The sequence below is a fragment of the Ursus maritimus genome, unplaced genomic scaffold, assembly GCF_017311325.1.
Source record: "Ursus maritimus isolate PB19 unplaced genomic scaffold, ASM1731132v1 scaffold_2, whole genome shotgun sequence".
NCBI classification, from domain to species: domain Eukaryota; kingdom Metazoa; phylum Chordata; class Mammalia; order Carnivora; family Ursidae; genus Ursus; species Ursus maritimus.
In genome coordinates, this window is record NW_024424452.1 from 104,204,274 (window position 1) to 104,222,018 (window position 17,745).

At 43.5% G+C, this 17,745-nt stretch overlaps 1 protein-coding gene and 1 long non-coding RNA gene across 2 annotated transcripts in view; both read right to left on the reverse strand.

Moving 5' to 3' along the window:
• The window catches only part of DSTYK (dual serine/threonine and tyrosine protein kinase), a 48,452-nt gene extending 38,691 nt beyond the window's left edge, over positions 1–9,761 (reverse strand). Inside the window, exon 1 of the mRNA XM_040636511.1 lies at positions 7,876–9,761. Coding sequence (XP_040492445.1) covers positions 7,876–8,140 — 265 coding nt within the window. The 5' untranslated portion in view covers positions 8,141–9,761. The remainder of the gene's footprint in view (positions 1–7,875) is intronic.
• Positions 9,762–16,642: 6,881 nt separating this feature from the next.
• LOC121104057 overlaps positions 16,643–17,745 on the reverse strand; it is an 8,853-nt gene continuing 7,750 nt past the window's right edge. Inside the window, exon 4 of the long non-coding RNA XR_005836440.1 lies at positions 16,643–16,739. This is a non-coding gene — a long non-coding RNA (uncharacterized LOC121104057). The remainder of the gene's footprint in view (positions 16,740–17,745) is intronic.

Below are 17,745 nucleotides of genomic sequence, written 5' to 3' on the forward strand. Positions count from 1 at the left end.
CCTAAAAAATATACTCCATATGGGCTCAGACACTGTCCCTCTAATTTAAATAAAGAGTGAGCTTTTATTCAAATTAGTCTTGAATCTCGCTGCATTTATGACAGGGCCTTAGTCTTTGCTCTGGAAAGTTTGGCTTGATTAAAAAAAAAAAAAAAATCTTGGGAAACGTAATTCTCTCCCCATTACATCGACTGGAAAGAGTAAAAACACTAGGCTATAAAATATGTCCAGCGTAAATACGGCACTAAATAAGACCTCTTAATCTGAGGAAGCTAAAGTTGGACTTGTGGTTTTTTTAATATCTCAATAAAGACAAGGGATAAAAGCATTTTTTTAAAAAAGTGTGAGTTGTGTGTGTGTGTGTGTTTTGTTTTGTTTTGTTTTGAATCAAAGGCTTTTATGAGTACATAACCTATCATCATTCTTCGGGATAGTTTTGAGGCATTATTCATTAGACAAGTGAAAAGCAAAACAATCCTCAAGTCCTACTTCCCATCTTTCTGCCCAGAGAACACCACCCCAGGGAACGGAAGCACATTACAAAGTCCAACTCCAAAGAGAGTTGTGGTCAAAAGGTTCCCACAGCCGCATGGCACAAGGCTGGGGAATACGTCCAAACCATCCACGCTGCCCGCTAAAAAAGACAGAAAAAGGCACTGCACGTGACGGGCACTTCAACTAGGGGCCCACAGGCCATACAAGGAAGGAGTCCCCATGCTCTGACCAACTTTCCTTCGGAGAGTTTTGGTTTGGTCTTTGGAGGAGTATCCTCTCTAAGAGGACTTTTCTCAGAGAGGCTGGCGGATAGCTCTGAGCAGGGGCACGTATCTCCACCATGGCTCCACCATGGCTCTACCATCTGTTTGACGCTAAGGTGTCCAGGAGCCTCATTTGACAAAGAACTGAATCCATTTTCAAGCATGGGGTGGCCTAGACTTAGACTGGAAATCCTACAGGGGACTCCAGGCAGACCTTTGAGAGTCAAGAAAGAAAAACTTTATCTTCAACATGGACTCACTGTCTATACCCTTGTTATGAATAACACCACCACGCTCCCTGCACTGTGTAAGAAGCAGAACCCTTCATCCCTAGAGGTGAACTATTTTCCTACAAGAAGTAAGGAGCAAACTCACCTTAGGTCTTAACACTGTTAGGGAGAAAACCACAGGCACCCACACATCTCATATTCTTCATGCTGGCTTCCCTCTGAGTAAGCTCTGAGAAAAGATATGAAGATGAAAGCCGCTCGAACAATCATCTTTGTGAATGCATTCTGCTTCTGAGCCATACAAACAAGACGATCACAATTACTCCATCAAAGACAGATTGGGGCTAATGTTCCTAGACTCTGTCAGAAAGTTGGTAAAACATCTCAATTCCTCTTTCTGTCAACGTCATTTAATCTCACAACTTTCCGTATGCCTTAACCGAGATGCCCTCAAAGACAGCTAATGGCTAAGTAGGTAACCAATTTGTAGAAAATTCCTCTAGAGGGAACATGACGAAACACTAATCCTTTTTTCCATAACATCAACTTGGAAAAATATCAGCTAGCGGGACAGTGGTTCACCACTGTGTATCTTTGGCCCACTACTGAATCAGGCATTAATGAAGATTTGTTGAGTGAATGAATACTAAGGACTTACTTCCCTTTTCAGGGTGATGCTCTGGCATAGTGGGATTCCATGCAACTCATCCTTTGGAGCATGAAAATCATTTGGGAATCAGCACAAAATGCAACCCAGCCCAATCAGTCATCTGTCAAATGCATCACTGTTCTTTTTTAGGGGTCCAGCTCGTAAAATGTGGGTAAATCTACAAAAATCCCTATCTTTTATGGGGAGGAAATGTCCTTCTGAAGTGGAAAAAACATCATTCCAATATCTACCAGCCGTGGAAATAATTTAACAGGTATGTACTTGTCTACTATGTATAAAGCACTATGGCAAGCATTGCAGGGGGTACTAAGATGAATAAAACACAGTCTTTATCCTTAGGAGTTCACAATCTAGTAAGCGGGATAAAACAAATATATCCATAGCAATCATGCAAACAAACAAAACAACATATATACAAAAGCATGTTCTGTATGTCCAGAACCTACAGGAATTGAGCAAAAGGTACAAGGTGAAATTTGTATTTCTCTTTACTTTGACAACGTATTTCTTGAGGTTTTTTCAAAAGGCTGTTTTTGAGAAGTAAATTTAATGCAGGAAGTGAGATGGAGAACAGAAGCATACAGAAATAGAAGGAGGTGCTGGGAAAGCGGACAGAGCAAAACAAAATTTAAAAACCAGGATGGATTTTTGTTCAAATCCATGCTTTCCTTAAAAACCACTTCCAAGGCTGAAGAACTAAACGTACTGAAATCCGTGATGCCATTTCAGGCTAAACTACACACATGGCAAATCTTAAAGGTAATTTCGTATTTTCTTTTAAAGGCAGGCAGAACTATCCAAGCCTTTTCACAGTGGGCTGCCCTGCACCACTGCCCTGCGCCATGGGAACAGATTATCCCAGGAAGGGAAGATTAGCGAGAGCCTGTAGAGGTAAAGGTGCAAAGAGCCATTGTGTTTGGGGGGGCTTCCTCCCAGGCCCCTCCCAGGGAACAGGAGGTAGCAAAATCAGCAAAGAGGGGCGGGGTGCCCTAGATGACAGGGGCTAGAAACTGGAATATAAGGCACGAGTAGGTAGTGTCACGTTACACTCAATTCAATCAGATAAAGTCTCTCACTGAAGTCAATGATGGCTCCATAGCTGGGCTATGACTCATTTGTAACAAAATCTCTCCATTGCCCGGGTGCATTTTATATTCTCATGGCCAGGTCAGAAAAGAACAAGGAGGGAGTCACAGAAGCAGAACTGGACTGGGGAGTTTAGAGACGCGGGGCTGAATCTGGCTCCAGCTCAAAATTGTTCTGTCCCACATTCCATCTTTCTGCTCCTCTTATTCTTTCCCCAACCCACCATGCTCCAACCTCCTAATCCAGCGCTCACCAACTGCGTGCATACACACACTCAAACAGCCGCATCTACTTAGCACTAACTCCATGCCTGTGCTAAGTGCTTTAAAGCAGATCATTTCTAAATGTCACAACAACTTCGGGAGACAGACATTAGCACTCCCATTTTATGTATGTATGTATTTAGATACAATTCACCCTTTTAAAGTGTAGAATTCAGTCTTTTTTAGCATATTCACAAAGCTGTGCACCCATCACCACCATCTAGCTCCAGAACATATTCATTCTCCAAAAAGAAATCCCACACCCATTTGCAGTCACTCCGCATTTTCCTCTCTTCTCGTTTGCTGGCAATCACTAACATACCTTCTATCTTTCTGAATTTGCCTATTCTGGGCATTTCACACAGACGGAACCATACAATATGGAGCATCTCATACCACTACCATTTCACGTAGGAAGAAGCCAAGACTCAACGAGGTGGAGCAACTTGCCCAAGTCACACAGTGAGTAAGAAGCTGAACTCCAGCAGGAAACCCAGGTCTGATTCCAATGCTTGTGCTTGCTTTTCAACCGCTACCATTGCTTCCATACAGGAAGAAAATGGAGAGAAAGCGCAAGTTTTCGATATGCTTGGGGTAATAAAAGTCATACGAAAGAACCACAATGACAGCACCGTCCCTGCCAAGGTTATACCAAAGAGCCAAAACAGATCGGGGCGAACTACTAGAAAGCACACCCGTCCCAGTCTCTGGCTGTTTCACCCCACAACCCGACTTCCCACCATGCAGCCCCGGGGAAGAAAGCAGCCCCATGAAACCAGGCTGTAAACAATCTCCTCTCGCCCCAATTTTCTGTCTCTTCCCCCGATGTCACTCTGCCACTTACTTACCTATACCAACTTCCGTCTAAGGAGTCCAAGAAAAAGGTCTATTTCAAATAAATGCACTAGTGCTTTTCCTCTTCTTTTAAATTCTGGCAACCAGTTTATACTAGGTGCAAAAAAAAGAAGGCGAAGAATGTTGGAGAAACTAAGCTGTTTGCTAACCAAAGGCAAAAAGCTATAAAAACCTAAGAATTGTAACTCCCATAAAATGCCTATAATCTAGCCATACCTTAGCTCTCTAGCATTTTTCTGCTTTAGGTGCTGCCTAAGTATATGGTGGAAGTCAGATTGTCCCTTTCTAGAGGACCGACATCAGGTCTTCCTAGTCCTTTTCATCCCTCCTCCTATAGAAACAATTAACAGGTGCACCATAATGATGATGATTATCATTCTTTTTTCTTTCTTAGGAGAAAAGTATAGAAGGGAAAGACTGATTCCCACTAGCCTAAGGCCAAGGCCAATGTCTTTATTTGACTCTTTGTCCCCTATACCAGATACTTAAATGTTTACTGAATAACTACAGAAAAATATGACCTACCTATAATACCTACACCGCGCGGTAACAGGCACTATTCTAGACACACGCATTACCAGGTATTAACTCCCAGCAACCCTAGGGGCAAGCACTACTGTTAGAATCACCGGTTCCAGACAAGGAAACTGGCACAGCACAGCTGTGATGTGCCCAAGGTCATCCAGTTACTAAGGAGTGGAAACAGGACTAAAGGAATGCAGCACAGACGAGAGCATTCCAACTAGACACAGTCAGTCATTCCAATGTCTTCATATGTTTATGATACGTTACAACAGCTAAGAACTCCTTGGATCCCAAAACAAGAAAAATACTTTTCCCTCTGCTACTTCGTAACACTCCATTCTGCCTTTTTTCAAAGAAGTTCTCAAAGTCTTTATCTCATTACTTCTGAAGCCTATGACAGAGGAAAATTAACAGATAAAGGGGTTCTCATTGCCTGGAGGTAGGTGAAAAGAAGGCCATGATTTGGGCAGCAGAAGAGAAATGGAATTAAAGAAATTTCACTTGTGGGACGCCTGGGTGGCTTAAGTGTCTGCCTTTGGCTCAGGTCATGATCCCAGGGTCCTTGGATTGAGCCCGGCATTGGGCTCCCCGCCGAGAGCCTGTTTCTCCCTCTCCCTCTGCCTGCTGCTCCCCCTACTTGTGCTTGCTCTCTCTGTCAAATAAATAAATAAAATCTTTAAAAAAAAAAAAGAAAGAAAGAAAGAAAGAAAGAAAGAAAGAAAGAAAAGAAAAAGAAATTTCACTTGTAATTCAGTTTGCTTTGTACAGGCTAGGCTACTCTTAGAGTTCGATTCCACCTACTTTTTAGCTCCTAAAACACCATGTACATTATATACTCTCTAAACTGCCTCCAATGAATACAAACTGTCAAAATTAAGAAGAAAGCATAATTTTGGGGTCCTTCCCATCTCCTTTGTGGTTACAGGTGAAATAATAAAAGTCTGGAGTTAATCGATGATCTTCGGTTGCTCAAATACTACACCACATCCAACCCAGAAGCACGCTTCCACTCTGAAATGACGATTAAAACCTTCTAGAGGTTTGTCAGGTTAGGAACTGACTGTTCCTTTCACTCATACGTGGAACTGAAGAAACAAAAGAAATGAGCGAAGAAAAAAAAGAGACAAACAGAACTGGTGGTGGCCAGAGGGGAGGTGGGTGGGGGGCTGGGTGAAAGAGATGAAGGGAGGGGTGCTTGCGTGGCTCAGTTAGGCATCTGCCTTAGGCTTGGGTCATGGTCTCAGGGCCCTGGGATTGAGCCCCAGATGGGGCTCCCTGCTCAGAGGGAAGTCTGCTTCTCCCTCTTCCTCTGCCTGCCACTCCTCCTGCTTGTGCTATCTCTCTCTGTCGAATAAATAAAATCTTTAAAAAAAAAAAAAAAGAAATAGATAAAGGGAATAAAATTTTTTTTGAGTATTCCTTCTCTTAATATTCTGAGCTCCTATTCAAAACCCAATATTCACAAAAGAAAGGTGAGACAGTCTCTGAGTGAACTTGACCTTGCACAGATGGCCTGTAAAAGGAGAAAACAAGAGCTAGTTGTCTTTTAAGGAGTGGTTTCTACTTTCTAACACAGTTACCTAAACAGCTGGAAAAATGGCATTCCCAAAATATACATAGTAAGTGCCACCTCACTAATTTTCCCTGATATCAGCTCATTTTCACCTCCAAAGACAAAACTCTCCACACTGAAAGGAATGGAAGCATTTCATGGAACAAAATCAAACTGTTCCCAGTCCAGTCATCTGCACCCTACCCTGGTTTTTAGTTCAGATGGACAGACTCCAGAGGGTGAAGAGAACTAGTTAAATACAATACGCAAAGATCAGTTCATGATGCAGTCAACCAGAAAAGCCAATGAGGCAAAATACAAAGGGTACATCTGTCTTTCTTAACTTGGCTTTTAAAGAATAAAAACAAGAGCACGTCAAGGTGCCTTGAAAACCTCTATCTCTCTGATTTTTTTTTCAGTAGTGATTCTAAAATAAATCGTTGCTATAAAAGTAACAGCAACAGAGGACTTTTTAGGTAAGCCGCGAGAAAAACTTGTGCGCACGGAAGCCGCTGAATAGCACTGCTAAGGGAGAGGGTGGAAGTACACATTCTGAGGATCATCTCTGAAAACATTAGCCTTTCTTGCCAGTTCCATGACAGCCTCGAAAGATCCATTTTCTGAACAGCAAATCTCTGGGCATTTGATGTCAAAACCACAACTCCAGAAAAGTTATCATGCCTTTCCTCCCATGTTTGTTACATCCAGGCCAACTAAATGGAATAGTATCACTTAAGATCATATCAGAACTTTACTATCTTACTTTGATCACCATCTCTGGAGTCTCAGACAAATTTAGGATTTCAAGCATGCAACTCTGGAAATACAGGACCCAACACGCAAACTCTGAAGAATTCAACAATTCATTCCGTGCTGGGCCTCCTGTTCAAAGGTGCTATCAGCATCTAAATTTGTGCTTCCCAAAGTGTGTTTGTAGACCACTTGCAACAGAATCCCCAGCCGCATTTCATGTTTAGATTCTCAGGATCCACCCATGAGACCTACTCTATCTGTGGGGTAGAGCATGAGACGTTTTTAATGCTAATTTGGTTTTCGTGCACACTTACGTTGGAGCGTGCACACTTACGTTGGAGAGTCACTAATTTTAACCCACTGACTTATTTGCTATGTTGGTCCCAGGGTACTTGTCCACATGGGATGCCTGCCAGTCCCTTCTCCCTTCCAATCTATTTCCTAATTAGACGCAGTACTTAACAAACCCTCTGGTTCCCCACCAATAGCAGTTGAAGAGGAAGCGAGAAATTAGGAAAGATCAAAGCCCCTGCACGATTTTAAGCGCTTTAGGGGCTCTAGCACATCCCTAGGAGAATCAAGGCTAGAAGTCTCAGCACCAAAAACAAACAAAAAAAACCCATCCCTTCCCTCTATGACTTCTTCACCATAAGCACGAGCAACCTCTCAGGCAACTCCCTGGCACCTATCAGACAGATATTTGCTTCAGCGACCCCAGCCCCATTTAGTACATTCCTACTTCTTCAGAGTTGCTTCACAATTGGTGCAAAAGCACTGCACATAATCACACACGCGCACAACACACAATCCACCCCAGTTCCCTAGCCTCCTCGGGCTCCCGGGGCACCCTGCCTGCTGCTCTTCCTCCGTCCGTCCACTCCTCCATCCCTAAGCGGGTCTCCGATCACAGCGACCCTCCCCGCTCCCCGGGGGACCCCGGCCCGTGCGCACGGCCCGCCAGCCCGCTGCCCCGGAACCCGCTCCGGGAGCCCCTAGCCCACCCCCGCCCGGAGGGATGCCCGCCCACGGCCTCACAGATCCTGGCGGCCCAGGCCCGGCGGCCCAGCCACGCCGCTCTTCTCCCACTTGCCGCCCCTTCCCGGCTTGTTTTGCAGGGACGGGGTGCGGTCCGCCCTCCAGCTGGCCCCTCCAGCCCTATCTCCGCCGCCGCTGCAGTCCTTACCCGCCTGCAGCCCGGGCTCGGCGACGTCGCCGGCAGGGCCGCGCTCGGCCCCGCCGCCGCCCGTGGGAGAGGAGGGACAACTGTGGCTGTGGGAGCATTTGATGTCGCGGAAGAACTTCTGGGTCTCGCGCAGGTTCTGCCTCAGCCGACCCAGGTAGCGGCGGTAGCGGCCGAAGCCCCGGCACAGCTCGCGGATCATTCCGCCGCCGCCCGGGCCGGGACCCGAGACAGGCTCGCTCCCCCACGGCACCCCGTCGCCCTCCATCTCCTCAGCCAGCTCTGTCTGGGCGGCTCGGTCCCCGGCCCGCTGGCCCCGCTTCCCTCCTCCCCGCCCCCCTCCCCACCCCAGTGCTTCGCGGAGGATGAATCCGCCTCTCGACGCCCCCGCCTGTAGTCGGCCGGGCTTCCAACCTCCGTCACCGCCGTTGAAAACAAACCAACCCGCAGTGCGCCGCCAACGGAACCTTTGTCTCCGCTCTCCGGGAGAGTGAGGGAAGGCTCACTGGAGCGCGCCGTCCCTCTGCGAGGTCTCCTGGGACTTGTAGTCTGGGCCCGCCGGGCTCCGAAACCTGTTAACGGTGGATGGGGCTGATTCCCCGTTGAACCTGACCGGTTCTTCTGCTCACACGCTCTCCTCGCTCTCCTCGTGTTCCCGCGCCCTGCATGGGAACGAAAAAGAGGAGGCTGCAGAATCCAGCGTCAGCAGAAGTGGGGTGTCTTACTGAAATCAGAGCAAAAATTTCAGTAGCAAAGAGAAGGAAGGAAACAAGACTGAGGCCAGTAAAATCTCCATGGCTACTCTAAATGGTTCTCACTTTCCGGATACAGTATAGATACTGGGCAATCTGCTGAAAACACCCTAGAAGTGGGGAAATCGCTCTTGTTTGTATTACGTCCTCTTCTGACTTTCCTTCTCCAGGTGTGGAAAAGGGGAATGTGAAAGGGTCGTTCAAGAACTTTAAGCTGAAGTTCATTGGTTTCTGGAAGTCAAGAGACTGGGCTGGGTAAGGGGAAGTTGAGGTTTGCAGCTTTCCAAACCAGTTCTGATTATCTTAACTTGGCTTCGGCTAATATAGACTTTTATTGACAGAGTGCCACGGAGCTCTGGACACAATTACGTTGGAGACAAAACAACCACCTCTTTTTCGCCTGCTGCTTTCTCTTCTCTTCTTCAGGCACAGTGCCTTCTGTCTTTCTTGCTGTGGAAAAAACCCGTCTTTCATCCAGGCCAGACCTCTGCTCCGACAGAATAGATGGTGTAGTTGAACTGAATTTAAGAAAAGACTTGAGTTTGAGCCTGAATTCCTCCAATGTCTTGTCTTGGACCTATGAAGTAAGGGTTTGGACTAGTTGATCTTCAAGCCCTTTTGGCTCTAAAATTTTGTGAGTCTTGCTTCAAAATGTTTGCTTCTGTCTCCCAACCTCTCATCCCTTGAGTGCAAGTGTTTTGGCAAAGTGATGTCATGATAATTGGGTTAATTCAATATAAAGTGTGAGGGCTTTACATTTCCAGGGGCTTTTAGGATTTTATAAAAAAGGGGTCACTGACTCACATGAATCTCTGCTTGGTTAAGTGCGTGTGAAAGACTGTAGGTCGGGGGGAGCCTCAAACTCTTTCCTCATGTACTCCCTCCCTTTTACTTGCTCACATATTCAACACCGGCCATTCCTCATTTTGCAAGACCCCCATGCAACCCCTAAAAGGCTCAGTAAAACACAAATGAAAATACAAAATGGAAAGTTTAATACAAGACGGTTGATACTATTTGAAAGAAGCAGCAGCAGGAGTGCCTGGATGGTGTAGTTGGTCGAGCGTCCAACTCTGGCTCAGGTCATGAGCTCAGGGTCCTGGTATCGAGCCCCACATCAGGCTCCACACTCCCGAAATCTGCTTGAGACTCTCTCTCTCCCTGTCCCTCTGCCCCTCCTGCACTCTCTCTCTAAAATAAATAAATTTTTAAAAAAGAAAAGAAGCAGCAGCAGCATAGCAAATCACTGTGTGACAGTTTTACCACACATAATCATTTCTAACACAGGAGATCAGATGAGAAAGTACTTGGGCTGGAGTTGTCCAGAAAAGTATTTGGGAATTAATATTCATCTTGAAGAAGTAACATCTGGAAAGGTGGACGTTATTAGGGAGAGCAGTATGTCAAATAAAGGCCATGGAGCTCATTCTTTTATTTATTTACTTTTTTTTTTTTTTTTTTTTTATGTGGGGACTGAACTCAGGACCCTGAGATGGAGACCTGAGCTGAGACCAAGAGCCAGACACTCAACTGACTGAGCCACCCATGTGCCTCTGGTCATTATTTAAAAAACTATTCACTAGTACTTTATTTTTAAAATCAGTCATATAAGACTGTAGTATAAAATGCACATGCTACAAAGGTTATACAAGGGAAAATTAAGTCTTTCTTCCACTTCCTGTCCCCTAGTTACCTAGTTCCCCTCCCAGTAACCCTGTCGCGGATATAGGTATGTATCTTTAAACCCAGATGATAGCATACCATACTTACTCTGTTCTGCCCTTACAGACTCTTCCACACCAGAACGTAAGGACCTGCCTCATTCTTTTTAGCTGTGTAATAGGCTACCATGTGGATTGGTATGTCTTATTTAACAAGTCCCCTACTGACTGGGGCGCCTGGGTGGCTCAGTTGGTGAAGCCTCTGCCTTCTGCTCAGGACCCTGGGATGGAGCCCCACCCCCATCAGGCTCCCAGTGGGGAGGCTGCTTCTCCCTCTTCCTGCGCCCCTCCCCTTGCTTGTGCTGTCTCTCTCCCCCTCTCTGTCAAATAAATAAATAAAATGTTAAAAAAATAAAGTCCCCTACTGATGGGCCTGTAGGTTTTTTTGCAGTCTTTTGCTATTACAAACAATGCTACCATAACGAACCTTCTACGTACACAATTTAAAAAGTTGAACATGTGTATGTCTCATCTCTATTTTTGCTTTGCTGAGGAAAGCGATCGTTTGTTTCCTGTTGCTTAAAATCTTAAATATGCGACTGTCAGTGAACTCTTCCTAAATCACAGTCAGCTACACATAAAAATACATATTTTATTCAAGTACCTAAGGACAAATGGAGGAGAAAAAAGACTTGGTATCAAGAGAGAACTTAAGTTAGAAGAGGAAAATGTTCCTCAAAAGTGATGAGAGTTTAGCAGTTCACGAGGATGAATACACAGATCTACTTTTGTTCCCTCCCACACCCCCACGAAAATGACAGTAATGAAATTTTTTAAGCGTGAACCCACAATAATGAGAGGAGCCAGTAGGAAAAACAAAAACAAAAACAAAAAAGGGAGAGGCGGGACAAGTGTTAACTAAGTTAACCTGGAGAACCCTGACCCCTAAATCCAAAGGACAAAAGCCGAGACCCAGCCTGATTCGTCCCTGCCAAATCCCTCAGGTCTCCAGACTTGGTGGCAGTAGCTACGCCCCCACCCGCTGCCGACCAGGGAGGCATAGGACAGCGCGGGCTGCCACCTACAGGTTGTACCCTGGGCAGGGATTACAATAAGAATTTCGAGAGCTGTGTAAGATCTCCAGGTTACCTCCCCCTTCTTCAGTGGCTGCACCCCTTCCCCTAAAAGAAGACTGAAGTATTTATTCTCCAGGGCGGGCCGAGTAGGAGTCTCTGTATAAACAGGGGTGAGTGGATTTATGGATATTGGATGCTAAGACTCCCAGCCCTCTTCCTCCATTCAATTCCTAGATCTCTGGCTACCAGACGTTTACCTTCCAGGGAGGAAATGTGACGTGTCTTCTTCAAGGACTCTGACCAGCCCGAGAAGAAAAGCCCGAAGATACTGACATCAGAACAGAGATTTTTTTTTAATGGAGATGTGATTGACATTGATGTTGATATTAGTTTCAGGTGTACAACGTAACGATTCAATATCTGTATATTTTCACCCATAAGTCTAGTTAACATCCATTACTATACATAAAGAATTTTTTCTTGTGATGAGAACTTTTAAGACTTACTTTCTTAGCAACTTTCAAATATGCGACATAGTATTATTAACTCCAGTCACCATGCCGTAGGTAACATCCCTGTGACTTATTTCATACCTGGAAGTTTGTGCCTTGAGACTCCCTTCAACTATTTTGCCCCTCCCCTTGCTGCCTCTGGCAACCACCAACCCAGAACGCAGATTTTTTTCTGACTTGTTCACTGCTCTCTCCCCAGCACCTAGAACAGTGCCTGTCACTTAGCAGGTGTTCCTTAGATATTTGTCGAATGAATGAGTTCACTGTAGATATTTTTAAATATTCAGGAAAGCACAAAGGAGAACATAAAAACTACTCATATTTTTACTATCCGGTAAGAACAAGTTCCTCTTGGAACTATGACAAGTTCCTCTTGGTTAGATTATTTGATTTCTAGAGAGATTCCAATGTCTTTTTTTTTTTAGTTTATTTATTTTTATACTTTTTATATTTTTAATTTTTCTTTTTTTTTAATTGTATTTTTTCATTTGAGAGAGAGAGAGAGACAGAACACACAAGCAGGGGGAGAAGCAGAGGGAGAGGGAGAAGCAGACTCTCTGCTGAGCCAGCAGGGAGTCCAATCTGGGGCTCTATCCCAGGACCTGGAGATCGTGACCTAAGCTGAAGGCAGACGCTCAACCATCTGAACCACCTAGGCGCCCCCATTTTTAATTTTTCTTAAGTAGGCTCCATGCCCAATGCAGGGCTTGAAATCATGACCCTGAGATCAAGAGATCAGCTCTACCAGATGAGCCAGCCAGGTGCCCCAAGATTCTGGAGCCTCAATCCTCATGTTCCCATAGGTGGAAATCAGGTGCTTTTTGTGTAATGTTCATTTCTGCACTTTGAATTAGGAACAAGCTTACTAAGAGAAAGAATAACAGTTCTCTATTATGCAACATAAAAATCACAATCACAAATCCAAGAATTTAGGGGGTTCCTGGCTTGCTTACTTAGTAGAGTATGCGACTCTTGATCTTGGGGTTGTGAGTTCGAGCCCCATGATGGGTGTACAGATTACTTAAAAATAAAATCTTCTTTTAAAAAAATCCAAGAATTTAAAAACCTACAAATTAAAGGGGAAAAAATAACAACAGACAACATGTCAAGTTCTCCATAGGTATTTCTTTACTACTGTTCAATTACTGTCATCTTCTGAAGTTACTAACAGGCAAGTGATAGTCAGCTCCAAAGAGAAAGAAACTGATGGAAGAAAAGACAAGAAAATATAATTCATTGGCTTAATTTGATCTATGATTTGGGAAAAGGTCACCATTATCAAGTTTAGCAGCAGGACAGAACTTCTTCCAGCTCAAAACTGATTTCCAAGGGAACATGCTCGAGAATCTCAGTTCTTGACAATCTGGCTTCTCTGTTTATTTTGTGTATTGTTGGCAGTGCTGCAAAGCAGTGTTTCTCAAAGTTTAATGGACGCAAGAATCATGTGGGCATATTGTCAAAACACATTTGTGATTCAATAGGTGTGGGGAATGGCTTGGGGCTCTACATTTATAACAAGTTTCCAGGTGATCTCAATGCTGCTGGTCTGGGGACCATACTTTTTGAGGAGCAAGGGTGTACAGAGACAGAATAGGAGTGAGCAAAGCATCATGGTTAAGGACATAGGTCTTGGAGTCAAAGAGAACCGCATTCGTTTTTTTAAATATTTTATTTATTTTTTGAAGATTTTTATTTATTTATTTGACAGAGAGAGAGAGCACAAGCAGGGGAGTGGCAGGCAGAGGGAGAGGGAGAGGGAGAACCAGGCTCCCCGCTAAGCAGGGAGCCTGATGTGGGGCTCAATCCCAGTACCCTGGGATCATGACCTGAGCCGAAGGCAGACGCTTAACCGGCTGAGCCACCAGGCGCCCCTAAGATTTTATTTTTAAGTAATCTCTACACCCAATGTGGGGCTTGAACTCACAGCCCCTGAGATCAAGAGTTGCATGCTCTACCGACTGAGCCAGCCACGTAGGTGCCCCAGAGACCTGCATTCAAATCCTAGCTCTACGCTTTCCCGTTCGTATGCCTTGGAGACAATTAACTTATTTTCTATAAATCTTAGTTCCTTATCTGAAAAACTGTGAGCATCGAAAGAGCAATGAGCAATGCCAGGGGCACCTGGATGACTCAGTCGGTAGAGCATTCAACTCTTGCTTTTAGGGTTGTATGTTCGAGCCCCACATGGGGTGTAGAGATTACTTAAAATCTTAAAAAAAAAAAAAAAGAGCGATGCCAATTGTAAATCTCAAAGTATGTTGAGAAAAAAATTTAAAGCAATGTCTAACACATGACAGGAGCTCAATAAATGGCAACTGCTTTTATCAATTATGTTACCATTATTACAAACCTGAATTCTAGACCTGACTCACTATTATATAAACTTGGGCAAGAGGTTGGCCCTTCTGAGTCTTGGTTTTCTCATCCATCAAATGGAATAATAATAGTGCCCAACTCAAGAGGTTATTGTGAAGATTAGAATGGGGGAAAAAGTATAAAAAATACCTAGCACAGAGCCTACTGTATAGGGGAGGCACTCAGTAGAAGGACCCTGAAGTTACGATTGCTATAAGCCTTAGTTCTGTCCCTGGCTCCGTGACTTCAGGTAAAAGAGAGAACCCTAAGATTGTGTTTAACATCACTGTGTTGGTGGGAGGAGGGAATGAGCCATGTTTTGGAAATGAACTCCTGTAAAAATTTAAGGAAAAACATGAGAGTCAGAATCTGTCCTGAGTTCCAGCCCTAGACGTGCTAATATGTTACTTTGTGATCTTAAGCAAATGACTTAACTGCTTGGAGCCTCAGTTACTTCATCTGTATAGTGGGGCTAATAATACTTACCTTGTGAGGTTGTATGAGGATTAAGGTCATGAGGATTAAATGAAATAACATGTAAAGCATTTAGTGCTTTGCCTGGCATATAAAAGTGCTTGATAAATGTTTTCTTTCCTATGTATAGTAATTTCGTTCAAGATTATTATTTTTCCAAGGAGGATAGTACTTCAAAAAGTATTTTGGTTTTGCTTGTGAGATTCTCTCCATGAAGATTAACTTGAAGATTAAAGGTCTATAAAACTGAACTTCTAAATGCATTCTATTTAATTATACATCAAATATCATTCCAATGCTGAATATTTCATCAGTGGTGTCCCTGGCTGTTGGAAGGCAGAGCATGGGGAGGAAAAGTAATAAATTTAAAAGAATTTGGTATAACCCTAAATAGAGATCATCTTTGTTTTACTGCCAAGTAGAACAAAGTTTCCAGAAATTTTGGGGGGGAACTAAAGTAACCGACCCAAAGCTTTCCAGAAGAAGCCCCAGACACTGTTGCCACAATTCTTTTCTCATTAGTAAGAGAAGATTGCTACTGCTTTTTCAAGTCTAAATGGTTTTCATCCTTTCTGCACTATGTTGCCTGACACTTCAGTAGAACCCATTCTAGATTAATTTCCTTGCTTGCCCAGAATAAAACCTTGCAACAGGTTATATTCTTATCTCTCTGCTGATCTTGGATGAAGATACATAGATGAAAATCTACCAAAAGTACCATTTTCTATGTTAACATTATCCTGGTAGAGGTTTTCTAGAAGATTCCGAAGCCTGTGTTCTAAGCATATTCCACCTGGCTTAGTCTGTATCTATATGTGCCAAACACAATGCCTGATACAAAGAGGGTGCTCAATATACATTAGCCAAAAGAAAATATTTCTTTCATACCGTCCTCCTGCTACTTCCTTGCTCATGATCTAGCTCTGCAGGGAAGTGGTTTAATGGAGGCAGGGGGTAGAATTTTGAAGCAAAGGTGGATGGAAGGCATCCTGGTCATGAGAAGATTCCCCACCCCCAAATTGTAGAGAGAGAGAGACCTCTATCTAACAAGCATCACATAAACTAAGTGCTTTGAAAACAGGCCCTGGAACCTGGCTGAGCCACCCTTCTATATGTCAGCGTGTGGGGTTCCTTTCATTTTCCTAGAGCTGATTCCAGATGCATGGATTTAGGACCCTTCCCCAATAGGTCTTAAATGATCCATTTAGGCAAGTTTTCTGATGACATGTGCAGACATTTCCTACATAGGGAGTATGCAATTTTTTAAGGGTGTGGAGGAAGAAAGGAGGAAAATAATAAAACATTTAATGCGTCATAAAAATAAGTACTTTCTGAGGCGCCTGGGTGGCTCAGTTGGTTAAGCATCTGCCTTCAGCTCAGGTCATGATCCCAGCATCCGGGGATCGAGCCCCGCATTGGGCTCCCTGCTCAGCAGAGAGTCTGCTTCTCCCTCTCCCTCTGCCTCTCCCCCTGCTTGTGCTCAAGTGCTCTCTCTCACTCTCTCTCAAATAAATAAATAAAATCTTAAAATAATAAAAATAAAAATAAAATACTAAAAAAATAAGTACTTTCCAAATAAAATTTTCAATGGTCCCATATCCTAGCATAAAACTTGCAATTATTGCTTAGTACTTCCTTCCCATCTTTATCCATGGTTTGTATCAACTTTAGTTCTTACAATGGCCCTGGAAAGATGGATATTTTATCTTTGTTTTATAAATGTGGAAATTAAGACTCAGGTTAAGTGATTTGTCCGTATAGTTAAAAACATATGTTTGTCTGACTCCTTATTCTATCTAGCTCAAGACAATTTCCCATTCTAATGCTTTCATATTATGTTACTTAAAGAAGGCTTTCTGTGTTTCTATATACTTATCATACGGATCTCTCAACAGCAGCTAACATTCCTTTGCATTCTTACACCATTGTTACTCACCCACCTCCTATTCTTGGGCATGTAGGTCATTTCAGGTTTTCCACTGCTGTAAACAATGCTGCTTTATATATTTTTCTGTTGTGTTGTTGCTTTGTTTTCTTCTTTTGAATTATTTCCCAGGAAGGTATTAAGGGGTAAAAGACATTTACATATTTTTATATAAATATAAATATAAATATAAATAGACATTTATATATTTTATATAAAATATAAATATAAATACCTTCCCAGGAAGGTATTAAGGGGTAATAGACATTTATATATTTTTAGCTATTTATGTTACTGAATTGTACTAAGTCATTGCATCTTGAAAGAGAATATTATCTTCTTTCACCAGTACCCTGTGAGAGGCATAAGGCAAGCCTGGGTGGACTCACCAATGAAAACAGCCCTTTGTCCCTCTAGCTGCTTGGGGATGCCCCGGGGCCATATGAGACTCTCTGAAAATGATTTATGACATAATCCAGAATAAGATCTCACATGGGATAGTGTGATTCCCCCCTTCCCGGGAAAGGCTTCCTTAATTAAATTGTCTTTTTCTTTCTGTAGTCACAAGATCGGCAGGTTTTTCCAGCAACTGACTCTTGTTTCTTGATTCAGACCATAGCTCTCCATTCCCGTGTTGGGAAAAGGTGTAGAGGCTGTGAGAAAGCCTACACTTCAATCTTGGTTTGCCATTCCAAACTAGGTGCCAAAGGGTCAGGATATATTACACCAAGGACAGGAAGTCCCTACAGAGCCGAAAAGGGTTTTAGAAACAGTCGAGAGGAAGTAAAAATGAGGAAAAGTCCTACCAGAATAAGAAAGCCCTGTTTCAACGGGTGGAAGGTAATTTTGAGAGATATACTAATATCTCTGCCTTTTAGTTACTGTACATGGCAAAGTACCATTTGGACTTATTGAAAGGTTCAGGCTAAAATTATATGGCACACAAAAGGCACTCAAATGATAACTGTTGTTATTATTAACAAGTGTGTAGCCATAGCATAGCCTAAGCGACAGTGCGGTGGGCATTGTGGGAGGAGACACTGAAGGCAAGCAGAACTGGTTGGGCTAGCTCTTCCGAGTCAGGTGACCTCGGGCAAGTTTTTTTTTTTTTTTTTTTTT